We start from the raw sequence: 12753 nt of genomic DNA, 5'->3' as shown, positions 1-12753 counted from the left end.
TTAGTCTATTAAATAAGTAAAGACTAAATAGTAATCACAGCTCTTCTAACTATAGCTGTGATTAGAGCTATATACATAGGGTTTACATGCTTGCTGTCTGCATAGCCTGCATAGCCTGCAAGCCTGCAAGGCCTGCGGTTTTATTAGATAGTGCATTCTGTTAGGCTTTTGTCTAAAAGCTAAAGCCATTCCTCATCTGTCCTGTCACGTGATTTGTTCAACGTGGAGCTAAGCGTCTTCTATCTAACGTTGCTTAGGCTGTGTAGGACAGCTAATTAGGTTATTACAGTCTGTCTGTTAGCTGTAACAGTTACATACTTTATTACTACTACTACTTGTTAATAATAAGCTCTAGCAGTTGTAAACTTTAAGTAATACTTTTAAATTTAAGTTATAATTAATGCTTATAAAAGTAAAAATTTAGAGGTATATAAATAGCTTACTAATGTCTATAGTAGAGGCTTTTAAAAAGGTTTTAAAAAGGGCAGTAATTATTACACATAAGCTAGTGTTAGCGTAAAAGAAGATTATAGAGCTTTAAGTAGTAAATAAGGCTACTATGTAATGTAGATTGCATAAAAGAAAGTAGATTTAAGTAAAAAAGACTTTAATAGTTAAGAATAGAGCTTGTCTAACTGCTTTAAAAGAGTTTAAAGCGCGTAGTAATAGAAAGAAGCTAAAGACACAAGTGCGCGCTAAAGGAAGTAAGCTAAGTTAAAAGAAATATAAGTAGTGTAATTAAACTAGGTATAACTTACATATGTGTAAAAAAGTAGTAAAAGTAGACTTTAAATAATATCTTATGTTGTATTACTCTATATAGGGCTAAAGTAGGCTGTTTTGCGCTAGAATAGTGTAGTTTTAGTAGGGGCTTAGCAAAAGTAGCTAGCTAACCTGTGTAGCTAGCCAACCTGTTAGGTACGTTAATATAAATTATATAAAAGAAAGCAGATTAAAGTAAAAAAGACCTTAATAATTTAGAAAAGCCTACGCTTAACAGCTTTAAAGGAGTTTAAAGCGCGCAGTAATAGGAAGAAAGTAAAGAAGCAGGTGTAAGCTAAAGTAGGTAAGCTATTCTAAAGACGCTGCAGATAGTGTAATTAGACTAGGCATAACACGCAAATGTGTAAGTAAGAAGTAAAAGTAGTATCTAAATAATATTCTAGGCTGTACTGTACTAGATAGTGCTAGAGCGGGTTGTTATAGGCTATAATAGAGTTTGTTAGGGTAGAGTCTTAGCAAAAGTAAGCAACTCAGGTGTGTAAGCTACTCGCCCGTGAAGTACGTTAGCATAAAGTAAAGAAATATGCTAAAGAGATATCTAGCTAAAGTGTAATTATAAATATAATAACTACCTACGCATATAAAACATAAGTCTAGGTAAGAGAGACTTTTAGCTAAACTCTCTAACATTACTAGAATAAATTTAAATACTATAACTAGCTATGTATATAATTTATAAGTGTAAAAAGCTAATAAATTTATAAAGAGTTTATTATACTTTATATATATATATAAGAATTAAGGCAACACGCGCAGCTATATTACTGTTCTTATATAGTTAAGTTGCTAGAGGTGTAAGAGGATCTATTGCACAAACGCTAGGCCCCTAAGGTAATTAATTAAACACAGGGTTATCTCTACAACCTATAGTGCAGTTTTGCTAAAAAGTATACTAATTAACATAGAATTAAATAAATTAGTTTATTCTTGCGCTAAGCTAGGCAATAGAAGCAATAGAGAGATATTAGGTCGCGTTAAAGTTAGAAGAAGGTGGATTTTCCTATACAAATCTAGGCCCCTAAGCTACCAAAAATTACACGGGCGACTAGACCCTCCTGCGGAGGACCCCTCACGACACGTGACCCCTCACGGCACGTGATCCGGGAACGTGCCCTGTTACTCGGGCCAAGACAGGGGGGTTGGTTATTACTAGACTAGCAAACACTGTGCCTCAAACACTTCGCCGCCTTTCACCCACAACAGGCCGAAACCGAGAAACGACACCTCTAACGTTCTTTCTCCTAGAAATTACAGCAGCAACACCTCCTGTTGCACCCAGTCGGATACGATATGACAACACCGTCGCCAGCTCCAGCTCCAGCGCCAGCGCCAGCGCCAGAGCGAGAAGGCGTCGTGGCGGTGCGAGGTGACGAACGAGCCATTCTCGACCGGCAGCTGCATGGGCTCCCCCGTCTCGAGGGTGAAAGCGTCGCCAAGCCTACCATTCAGCAGTATGCGAACACGACCGATAGAGTTGTGCTAGGCGTTGCCGCCATATGTGCCGTCGTCGCAGGCGCGGTGAACCCGTTGGTCCCGGTACGTTGCCCGAATTCTCGTCCTGAACATAACGCCCGTCTTTGTCTGCTTGCTAACCTTGGTGCGCGATACAAAGGTCATCTATGGCCTGTTCGTGGGCGTCTTCGAGGATTTTAGCAAGGGCTCGGTGAGCGAAGCCCAGCTACGGAGCAAAGTCGCCATCTTCGCCGTCTACTATGTCTACCTCGCAATTGGGCTCTTCATCTTCAGCTTCCTGGCCACCGTCGGTTTCTTCTGGAGCGGTGAGCGCATCACCCGAGCGTTGAGGACCACCTATCTATCTGCTGTCCTGCGTCAAAACATGGCTTTCTTTGACATTCTCGACCCCGGCGAGGTCTCCAATCGCATCATGTCCGATATGGGGATCCTGCAAGAGGCCATTACCAGCAAGTTGGCCATCCTGCTTACTGCCATCGCTACCTTTTGTGCTGCCTTTGTCGTCATGTTCGTCATGTACTGGAAAACGGCTCTGATCCTCACACCTTTCTTTGTGTTCATGCTTGTCCTGGCATATCTATGCGGCGAACAGGCGGTTCGACATCAGAAGGCATCTCGCACACTGTTCAGCCACGCCAGTGGCATGGTAGGGGAGGCCTTTGGTGCCATCCGCCAGGTCTTGACCTTCGGAATGCAGCCCCTCATATACCGTCGTTACTCTGCTGCACTGACAGAAGCTGCGTTGGAGGAGCGCAAAGGCCAGAATATCTCGTCCGGGCTGATCGCAACCATGAACACGCTACCATGCCTCATCTACGCCATCGCTTTTTGGGCGGGATCCATCTACACGATGAAGGGAGACGTGTCTTCAGGGAGTATAGTGACGACGGTGCTCGCCGTCATCATTGGTATTTTTGCCCTGATACGCATCGCGCCCTCTGTCCAGGCGCTGACTATGGGCGTCGCCATCTCCTCCGTTCTTCTGGATACTATCGGCCGACGGTCCTCTCAGGATCCTCTTGCCGAACAGGGTGAAAAGCCCAGTATCGTGCGTGGTGAAATAAAATTAGATCAAGTCGACCTCATCTATCCTTCTCGGGATAGAGTCAAAGTCCTCAAAAATGTTTCTATGACGATCCCAGCGGGTAAGAAAACAGCGATAGTTGGCCCTTCGGGAGGAGGTAAGAGCAGTATCTTTGCCTTGCTTGAAAGGTTTTACGAACCTACCAACGGGAGGCTCATGCTCGATGGTCGAGACATTCAAACGCTTAATCTGCATTGGCTACGTCAGCAGATAGGGTTGGTGGACCAAGACCTCGTTCTTTTTGACGCGACGGTCATGGAAAATATCTGCTACGGCTGCTCCACCACCGGTTCTGTGCTGCATGACAAGGCAGTGGAAGCCGCGAAAAAGGGCCAAGTGCACGAGTTCATCCAAAGTTTGCCCGAAGGATATCATACGCGAGTAGGCGAGCGAGGTCTACAATTCTCCGGTGGCCAGCGACAGCGGCTGGCCATTGCTCGTGCCTTAGTTCGTGATCCCAAGATCCTCCTTTTTGACGAGGCAACCTCTGCGCTGGATTCCTTTTCCGAAAAGGCCGTTCAGGCCGCCATAGATGCTGCAGCGGAGCAATGCACGATCATTGTCATTGCACACAGGCTGTCGACAATCACTAACGCCGACCACATTGTGGTCATGGCCGAAGGAAGCGTTGCGGAGCAGGGGACGCATGCCGAGCTCATGTTTTGGAATGGATTATACGCAGATTTGATAGAACAGCAGCGGATTAAGGACGAAAGTTCTGACGTAGCCCTACCGTCACTTACTGATGAGAAAATCGATTCGACAGAGGTGCAAGCCCTTCAAGGAGCACACGAGGAAACCATGAAGGCTGCATCGCTCAAAATCGCTGAGTCAAACCTGGATCCTGATGAGCCGAGTCATGCAAACAAGAGGAGATCAATCTTGTTTATGCTTTCCATGAGCCGAGGAGATTGGAAAATGCTACTCGTCGGTCTTGTATGTGCCGTACTCGGTGGCTTAATGATACCTGCGTATGACTCCTTACCACCCTGTTCATGCCTCTAGAGACAAAAACTGATTCTTTTACCAGACAATCCGTACTGACGGCCGAGCTTATACCTACCGTATCACTGCCTTCAAACCGATACGGAGAGCTTCGACGTCGTACCAATCTTTATTGCGGTCTTTTTCTGCTTCTCGCCGGGGCCGGGCTGGTCTTCTGGATGGTGGTCTGCGTGACACTGTCTAGAGCGACACAGAATCTATGCCAAAGGATTCGAGAACGATGTTGTGAGCGCATCATGCAGATGGACGTGGCGTTTTTCGACAGGCCGGAAAGCTCACCGAGCGCGCTCGCGGGTGTTTTGTCCAAAGGCATTGACGACCTTGCAGGCATGGGTGGTCCAGTTATCGGCGGCATAATGACGTTCATGGCCACTATCGTTGGAGGCATTGTTGTTTCAGTGATCATTGGCTGGAAGCTGGCTCTAGTGTGCACAGCGACAATCCCGATCGTCGTTGCATGTGGCTGGCTCAGGCTACAAGTCCTGGCGTCATTTGACGCTAGGTCAAGGCAGAGTGGCTTCCGTGCAGCAATATATGCTGGGGAGCTTGTTCGATCCGTACGTGCCGTTGCTTCGTTGGGCATGGAGACACAGGCCATGGCGCTTTACGACAACTTTCTCATCGCCCAGGCCATGGACTCCTGGCGCCCCATCCTCTCCGCTTCAGTTCTATACGCCGCTTCACAGTCCGTTGTATACCTTTGCGCAGCTTTGGCATTCTGGTTTGGTGGGACCCTCATTGCCGCCGGCGAATACTCCGACTTCCAAGTTTACGTATGCATTATTAGTCTGGTCTCCGGGGCGCAAATCGCCGGATCTGTCTTCAACTTTGCACCAGATATGGGAAAGGCGGCTCACAGCGCACAAGACATTGAAAAAATACTGAAGGGGAACCAGGCCGAGCACGAATCAACTTCGGAAAAAGCTCAAGTTCCAGGAAATGGTTTGCCCGAAAGTTACGCGGAGTGCCACATCGATTTCCGCAAAGTTTCATTTAGATATCCTACCAGACCAACACAGCATGCCCTAGAAGATTTCACCATACGCGTCCCTGCCGGTCGAACACTTGCGCTGGTGGGACAAAGCGGAAGTGGGAAGAGTACCTGTATTTCGCTCCTCGCTCGATTCTACCAGCAGGAACAAGGCCAGATCACCATCGGTGGGGCCGACATCCGCGATATGGACATCCGACGTTATCGATCAGCCATTGCTCTTGTCAGTCAGGACGCGATCATATTTTCGGGGTCTCTGCGGGAAAATATCGCCGTGGGTCTGGTTGACGAAGTAGTGGACGATGCTCGAATTCTAGACGTATGTCGGCAAACCAACCTCATGGACTTCGTAGACTCCCTCCCGTAAGTCAACATCCCTGTTCCGCTCTAATCAACTGTCTGACTGGCACGCCGCCACCTATGCAGTGAAGGGCTATCAACCCACCTAGGAACCAGCGGGCGGATGCTTAGCGGCGGACAGAAGCAACGCCTTGCTTTGGCACGCGCGTTGCTGCGCGATCCCAAGATCCTATTACTTGATGAAGCCACTTCGGCGTTGGACAGCGAATCCGAGGCTGTAGTACAGCGGGCCATCGATGCGCTTCGCAAACAACGGACGACTGTCATGGTCGCTCACCGCCTTAAAACAGTCATGAATGCAGACATAATTGGGGTCATGGATAAGGGGAAGTTGGCTGAATTGGGCAGCCCCGCGGAGCTCATGGCTAAGAGGGGATTGTTCTGGAATATGGCACAGCTGCAGGATCTTGCTTGATTACTTGTATTATAATCTACGGAAAAGTTCGTGACGGGAGAATCTGGTCATCTCGCCATGTAATTTTTCACACTGGAAACTTTCAGAGAGATGAATGCGAGAATCTATAACGAGACGTAACTGGTCGGGTCTCCCGGGCCAACTACGTCCAGATCATTGATTGTACAGTAAGACAATGTAGCATCGCCTGGAGAATGGTCCCACAGTGACCCAGAATTTTCGTGACATTCACATGTAATTGGAAAACATATGGAGCTGGGGTCGAAGCCACTGATGGTGCCTAGTACGGGCCATATCTTGTCCGCATCAGGTCAGCGGCGCTTCGGCTCCTGCCCGTCAGCAAGCGAGTGCAATCTTTTCCTACCTAGGTAGTGCGGGGCTCGAGCTTAATTCAAAAGGCGCCGCCTTGCTGCTTCGTCGCCGGCTTCCTAAAGCCTCCAGTCTTTGATTTCAGCGCGCGTATTGGAATATGGCCACTACAACGTTCCAGATCTGGTCCGAAGGCAGTGAGTGCTACGCTATCAAGGCCTCTTGCCGCTACCAGCGACTAATGTTTCACAGGCTTGGCAGCCACCGTGGACGTTCAAGTCCTGGGAGTATCGCGTCACCCAAATACGCTCGCCGAATCAGTCGATTGCCTTTTTAGCAGTGTTGACCAAGGTCGGCACCTGGACAGAGCAGATGAATCGCTCCAAATTTACTCTATTAGCAAGCAAGAGCCTACGCAATGGACACCCGCGTCTTGTGGATCGGATAGCCGGTCCGATTTCTTTGTACAGGCTCTTTTGACCGCCTCAAATCCAGGCGGCCAGAAATTGATCAGATTCATCATACCGTTAACGGAGGGATACATTACACGCTCCGATATCGTTCCTCTCCGCTTTGTGGACTGTGCGCTCGTCGATCGGGTAGTATCTTTTGCAAAACCGTTGCAATGTTTCGAGACGAAGACGGGCCAATCCCTATCCATATCGGAAATCATTAAAGTGGCCACGGCCGGAATCTGTGCAAAAGGCGAGCCGTCCACCGACCTGGACGTACTTATACCAGGCCTTGACCAGGAAATTGACAACCGTCTCTCTTTTCCTTGGATAGTCCCTGGAACGCCTGTGGAGAAGACACTTGCGCTTGTGACGGCAAACGGCGCATTTCTAGAAATCGACGACTTTGGTATAAGAAGAGCTGTGGCCGCAATGGGGATCCGTTTGATTCTCCTCGAGGTGCCCGGTCACTGGCTTGAAAACAACACTACCGTCATCGATACCTTCCTGCCCTTACACCTGACTGACCCCCAGTCGGACGAGATCACGGAAGAAATCGTTGCCAGTCTGAAGACCTACAACAAGCCCATAGACGGTATCATAACTTTTGCGGATACATATTGGCCATCTGTCGCAGCCGCCGCTAGCCAACTCGGCCTGCCGGCCGCAACGCCAGAAGCCCTCAGGATTGCCACCAACAAATACGAATCGAGCGTCTACGCTGGACATGAAGCATACCATGCGTCTAGCCTCGATGAGGCCTTGGCACTGCCTTCCAAACACCATTTGCCTTACCCTGTAATCGTCAAACCCTGTGGAGGCTGGAGTTCCGAAGGTGTATCACTGGTGAATACATCTGACGAGTTTGAAAGGGCCGTGAGGGCAATTAGCGCTTCTCGGCACGGACCTGAGATGGTCATCGAACCATACTGCGACGGCCCCGAATACGATATTAATATTGTGCTACAAGACGGAGAACTGCTTTTTGAAGAGGTCTGCGATGACCTACCCAAGTCTGCCGACCCTAATGGCCCAACTACGTGCTCCCTCGGCGGCTTCCACGAACTCTATAGCATCTATCCATCAGTTTTACCCGAAAATGAGCTTCAGATGGCACGCGAGTATTTTGTGGAACTCTTGCTCTCGCTAGGCCTTCGAGATGGTGTCTTCCACATAGAAGGACGTATCGAAAATTCTAGCGTCGAGTACATTCACAACGATGGCATCGCGGGGCTCGCACCCCGGACTATGACCCAATCCCAGGATTCAAAACCCAAACCCTTCCTCATTGAGATCAATGTGAGGCCTCCTGGCTCGGCCGCCTCTCGACTGCCGGAATCTACGCACGGTGTCGAATACTGGGGAGTGGCCGTATTATCTGCCATCCGTGACAATACACGTATGAGAGCGCTTGCACAACCTTTCCGCACGGGACCGCAGTATACCGGCATCATGGTCTTCATTTCCGCCGACTTCCCCCTCACTTGTCAGGGCATCTTCGATTCGGACAATGTCTGCGCAGACTTGATGGAACGCAGACCAGACTTGCGCCCTCATATCAGCTCATCGAATTGCCTGGTCAAAAGAGGCGACAAGGTTCCACATCCAAGCACTGGCCGAAACACTTTCGTTGCGCTTGTCAATGTCTTCTCTCGCACTAGTCGAGCCGAAGCGCAGGCTATCGCCCACGAGGTTCGCGCCGCCGTAAGGTACAGTTTTATTTGAACTTGTCACTGCGGTTACCTGTCACCTGTGAGTATTAGCCAGGATCTCTGGTTCTCCGGTCAGGTAGAAATGGAGCTCAATGAAAGACCAGGGTGCTCAGGTTATGGTGGACCATACCTTTCATATATGAACGAACATTATGCACCACTTCCGTATGACCTTACTTCACATATGCAGCCGATGTCCCACGCAGTAGAATCTCGGACCGGAGACCTGGAATTGACTATACAATCAGTGCTTGCAGTGTGATATACACCTCGGTGAAATGATGAGATTGGGAAATTTGCGGATTTGCACCAATCATGACTACCATGGGATGTCGCCCTGCGGTATTGTTGATATGCAGCAAATGAGATTCCGTCGCTTCCCCGCGCTCCCGCGTGTCACGTTAGTCATGGCCACTGTTGACCCCCACCTCGATATATAGTTGCCGAGCTCCTACAACTTCCTCACTGTATCACCTCAATCAGACTCAAAGTTAACCTTCCTGCGATGGCTCGGGTGAAGCTTACGCGTCAACAACTCGACGAATATTTCGACCGCCTGTGCGTACCACCATCTGCTCGAACCTATGATATCTCACTTGCTTCGGATGCGTCAAAGCTGGACTTTCTCCAGCTGGTACAAAGGCACCAGCTTGCCAAAGTTCCATGGGAGAATCTCACACTACATTACTCATGGCACGGTCTGATCAATGTCTCGGTTCCTCACTTGTTTACGAAAATCACGCAGAATACCGGACGTGGTGGATATTGCATGGAAGCAAACTACCTTTTCCATGTGGTGCTCTACAGCTTGGGCTTTGATACGCACATGTTAGGAGCCAGGATCTTCCGGGGCCATGGCTATGGTGGCTGGACGCACAACGTGAACGTGGTGACGATCGGGACTCAAAGATATCTTCTCGATGGCGGCTATGGACCACGGGGACCATCGTGGGCTATGCCTCTTGAGCATGAAACAGTATCGGAGCAAATTTACCCCGCTCAAGCAAAACTCGTCTACGACCGAATACCCGAGAATCTGGACTCTTCACAACGCCTGTGGATATATCACTACCGGAAAAATCCACAAGAGCAATGGACGCCCCAATACTGCTTCGCGGAACTTGAGTTCATCCCGGCGGATATCGAAGCCATGAACTTTGAGCCGTCATTGAACCGCCGCACGTTCTTCACTCACAAGGTAGTTGCTGCCCGATTCACCACCAATGAAGATGACGATATGGGCACATTCCCAAAAACTCCCGGGCAGGAGGTAGTAGGGGAAGAAGTGAATGGGTCCGTGACCCTCGACCATGACGTGCTAAGATGGCGCAAACGCGGCGGAGAGAAAGTTGAGATACGGCTTAGATCGGAGAGAGAGCGAGTCCGGGCTCTTGAGCAGTATTTCGGCATTGTGCTTAGCGCGGATGAACAGCAGGCAATTATGGGCACTGCGGCTCAGATGGGTGGCGGCACTGTTGGTCTCGAAGAGACTGAGGATTTAGTGTGAGATAGTCCTATAGATTGTATGCCCATATGCTTTGCCACTACGATTTTATGCCTGCTATAAGGAGCGACATTGCTTCGATAACTTAAAATGCCGCAAGGACTTCATTCTGAGCGTGTGTTATTATGTTATTTATAAGCTAACACACTTTGCTAACGCTATCGCCTTTGATAACCCATGGCGCAAGACACCCGTACGGGCGCATGCCGGATAACTAGTTGATACCTGTGCAATATGAGTTCTACGTTCAAAGTATTCACGTAAATTGGAAACAACTTGGGAAAGGGCTGTAATTCAGGCTACTAAGGAACGTTCTGCAGTCCAAAAGATTATCCACGAGGTAGCTGACCACCCAAATTGCAAACGCTCCACCTTAGCTCTCACCGCTACTAATATGACTTTTCAGACAACCTTAAAACTAATTGTGTTACTTTAACAAGATAAAGTATTTGTCCACTCAACAACAGCCTTTACCGTGCCGTACTCCTCTCGGCCAGGCCTTAAGGGTTCCGCCGATGTAGCGGGATCCCACTCTGGACCTTGTAGCCTCCAATAAAGTCCATCCTTGCCATCCTGGCCCGGAAGTATTTGATTTAAAATTTCGCTGATGATGACTACAACAAGCTGCGCAGAATACCCGTTCGCAGAAGGGCATTTCAAAGACCCAACAACAAAAGGCATCCAAGCTGCTGCAGGCTGGAGAAGCGAAGTTTTAATCTTGTTATTCTCGTCCAGAAAACGCGTAGGGTCCCACACCTGGGCATTCGAGCCCCAGTATAGAGGGTGTCGTTGAACATACTCAATATCCACTCGCTTCTGACAACGCACGCAACAGATGGGCGGGTACAACTAAAGGGACTTGTACACCACTGCCATCGCTCGCGGGTTAAAGTCTGCAGCATTTTTGCGGTTTTAGAAAGAGTCAATATCAACAGACCTGCCCTCGTCACAGGTCTAAAGAAGGGCAAGCAGAGTGTAGAAGATTGCTCGCCATCATGCTTTAAAGGATAGTATGAACAAATTAAGTAGGTTAATAGAATCTAGTGTCTCAGCAGATTCGGCCAGAACCTTATATGCGAGCGGTGAAGACTAGTCCACATCTTTGAACCTCTACAGTCTGTAGCAGCTTATTCTAATTAGTTAGCTAAATAGCTTCTTATAAGTATAGTTAACTTTTTGCTTTACTCTTATCTTATACCTTACTATTTACTAGCCTATTCTATTATTAATTATTATAATAAGCTAGATCTTCTAGCTTCTTAATTATAAAAGGCGTACTGCCTTATCTTAATCCTTCTTCTAATAATCTACAGTTTCTTATCATGCTAGCTTTTGTTATCTTGCTTAATTATAATTTTTTCTCTTTAAAACACTCTACTCTAGCCCTAGAAAGTCTTTTAGCTTTTATAATTTCTTAACTAATAATTACTTTAACTTTAGAGTCTCTTTTACTCTAGAGTAGGATAATGTTTAGCTAAGGCTAAAAAAGTTGCTGCTAGCGCAGCTAGAGTATTATGTAAAGCATAAGAGTTAACTTTAAGCTAGTAATTATGCTGTCTCTAAGGTTTAGCGTTATAGAGAAGACTTAGTGTATAATAAAAACAACAGCTTAGAGGTAAAGATTTAGCTTTATAAAAGATGTTACTTTTAAAGTCTTTATAAAGCTGTAAAAGGTGTTAATAGCTATGACGTACCTAACGGGTTGGCCGGCCGCACGGGTTGGCCGGCCACTTTTGCCAAGCCCCCACTAAAACCACCCCATTCTGGCGCAAAACAGCCCACTTTAGCCCTATATAGAGCAATACAACACAAGATATTATTTAGAGTCTACTTCTGCTACTTTCTTACATATATATAAGACATGCCTAGTCTAATTGCACTGCCTATATTGCCTTTAACTTAGCTTACCTCTTTTAGCGTGTACCTGCGTCTTTAGCTTCTTTCTATTACTACGCGCTTTAAACTTTTTTAAAGCAGTTAGATAAGCTCTATCTTTAACTATTAAAGTCTTTTTTGCCTAAATTTACTTTCTTTTATGTAATCTATATTATGTAGCAGCTTTATTTACTGCTTAAAGCTTTATAATCTCTTTTTACACTAACACTAGCTTATGTGTAATAATTAATGCCCCTTTTAAGACTTTTTTAAAGGCCTTTACTATAGATGTTAGTAAGCTATCTATATGCTCTTAAATTTTTACTTTTATAAGCATTAATTATAACTTAAATTTAAGAGTATTACTTAGAGTTTATAACTACTAGGGCTTATTATTAATAAGTAGTAGTAGTAATAAAGTATATAACTAGATGTTAAAGGCTATTTTAACTTATTTTAAGTTAAATAGAACTAAACTAGCGCTTTAAAACCCTTTTTAGATATTACTAAAAGTAATTACTACATTATAAGCACGTATAAAGCATAGTAGGAACTTAAGTTTTATAATATAAGTAATCTAGTTACATATAAGATTTTTAGCTTAGCACTTATACACTTTTTTTAAAGAGGTAAAATAACCTATATTAAGAGGCTATAAAAAGTGTAATAAGTGTAAAGGCATATAAATAGTAATAATCTTATTCTTCTTATAGTACTACTAAAAATTAAGTAAGTTATAGCTTTTATAGCTATTAATAATAAAAAGCTAATAAGCGCTTATAACTCTTTT

General features: G+C 46.3%; 4 protein-coding genes across 4 annotated transcripts; 3 read left to right on the top strand and 1 right to left on the bottom strand.

Moving 5' to 3' along the window:
• Positions 1–2073: 2073 nt before the first annotated feature.
• On the top strand, positions 2074–6111 carry BDR25DRAFT_288409 (putative ABC multidrug transporter; the record flags this gene model as incomplete). Its single annotated transcript, XM_033688388.1, has 4 exons — positions 2074–2319; positions 2396–4311; positions 4371–5699; positions 5763–6111. The coding sequence occupies 4 exons, from the start codon at positions 2074–2076 to the stop codon at positions 6109–6111; spliced, it is 3840 nt and encodes a 1279-aa protein (XP_033546770.1).
• Positions 6112–6554: 443 nt separating this feature from the next.
• BDR25DRAFT_370600 (glutathione synthetase ATP-binding domain-like protein) lies at positions 6555–8800 on the top strand. The gene is made up of 2 exons (XM_033697155.1): positions 6555–6617; positions 6673–8800. Exons 1-2 carry the CDS (start codon positions 6581–6583, stop codon positions 8595–8597), a joined length of 1962 nt encoding a protein of 653 aa, XP_033546769.1. The 5' UTR covers positions 6555–6580; the 3' UTR covers positions 8598–8800.
• Positions 8801–8908: 108 nt separating this feature from the next.
• Positions 8909–10091, top strand: BDR25DRAFT_334800 (cysteine proteinase; the record flags this gene model as incomplete). Its single annotated transcript, XM_033692963.1, has 2 exons — positions 8909–8926; positions 9105–10091. 2 exons carry the CDS (start codon positions 8909–8911, stop codon positions 10089–10091), a joined length of 1005 nt encoding a protein of 334 aa, XP_033546768.1.
• A 253-nt stretch (positions 10092–10344) lies between these two features.
• BDR25DRAFT_356194 (uncharacterized protein) lies at positions 10345–10964 on the bottom strand (the record flags this gene model as incomplete). The annotated part of the gene is made up of 3 exons (XM_033695590.1): positions 10345–10432; positions 10546–10904; positions 10956–10964. The coding sequence occupies 3 exons, from the start codon at positions 10962–10964 to the stop codon at positions 10345–10347; spliced, it is 456 nt and encodes a 151-aa protein (XP_033546767.1).
• Between the last annotated feature and the right edge of the window lie 1789 nt (positions 10965–12753).

The sequence above is a fragment of the Lindgomyces ingoldianus genome (genome assembly GCF_010093535.1).
Source record: "Lindgomyces ingoldianus strain ATCC 200398 unplaced genomic scaffold BDR25scaffold_19, whole genome shotgun sequence".
Taxonomy (NCBI): Eukaryota; Fungi; Ascomycota; class Dothideomycetes; order Pleosporales; family Lindgomycetaceae; genus Lindgomyces; species Lindgomyces ingoldianus.
This window is presented reverse-complemented; position numbering and strand designations above follow the sequence as displayed.

Excerpts from the sequence above, each read along its gene's own strand:
- BDR25DRAFT_370600 (XM_033697155.1), top strand. The coding sequence starts at position 6,581 with ATGGCCACTACAACGTTCCAGATCTGGTCCGAAGGCA. Across the intron at positions 6,618-6,672 it reads CCAGATCTGGTCCGAAGGCA|GCTTGGCAGCCACCGTGGAC; the intron begins GTGAGTGCTACG and ends AATGTTTCACAG.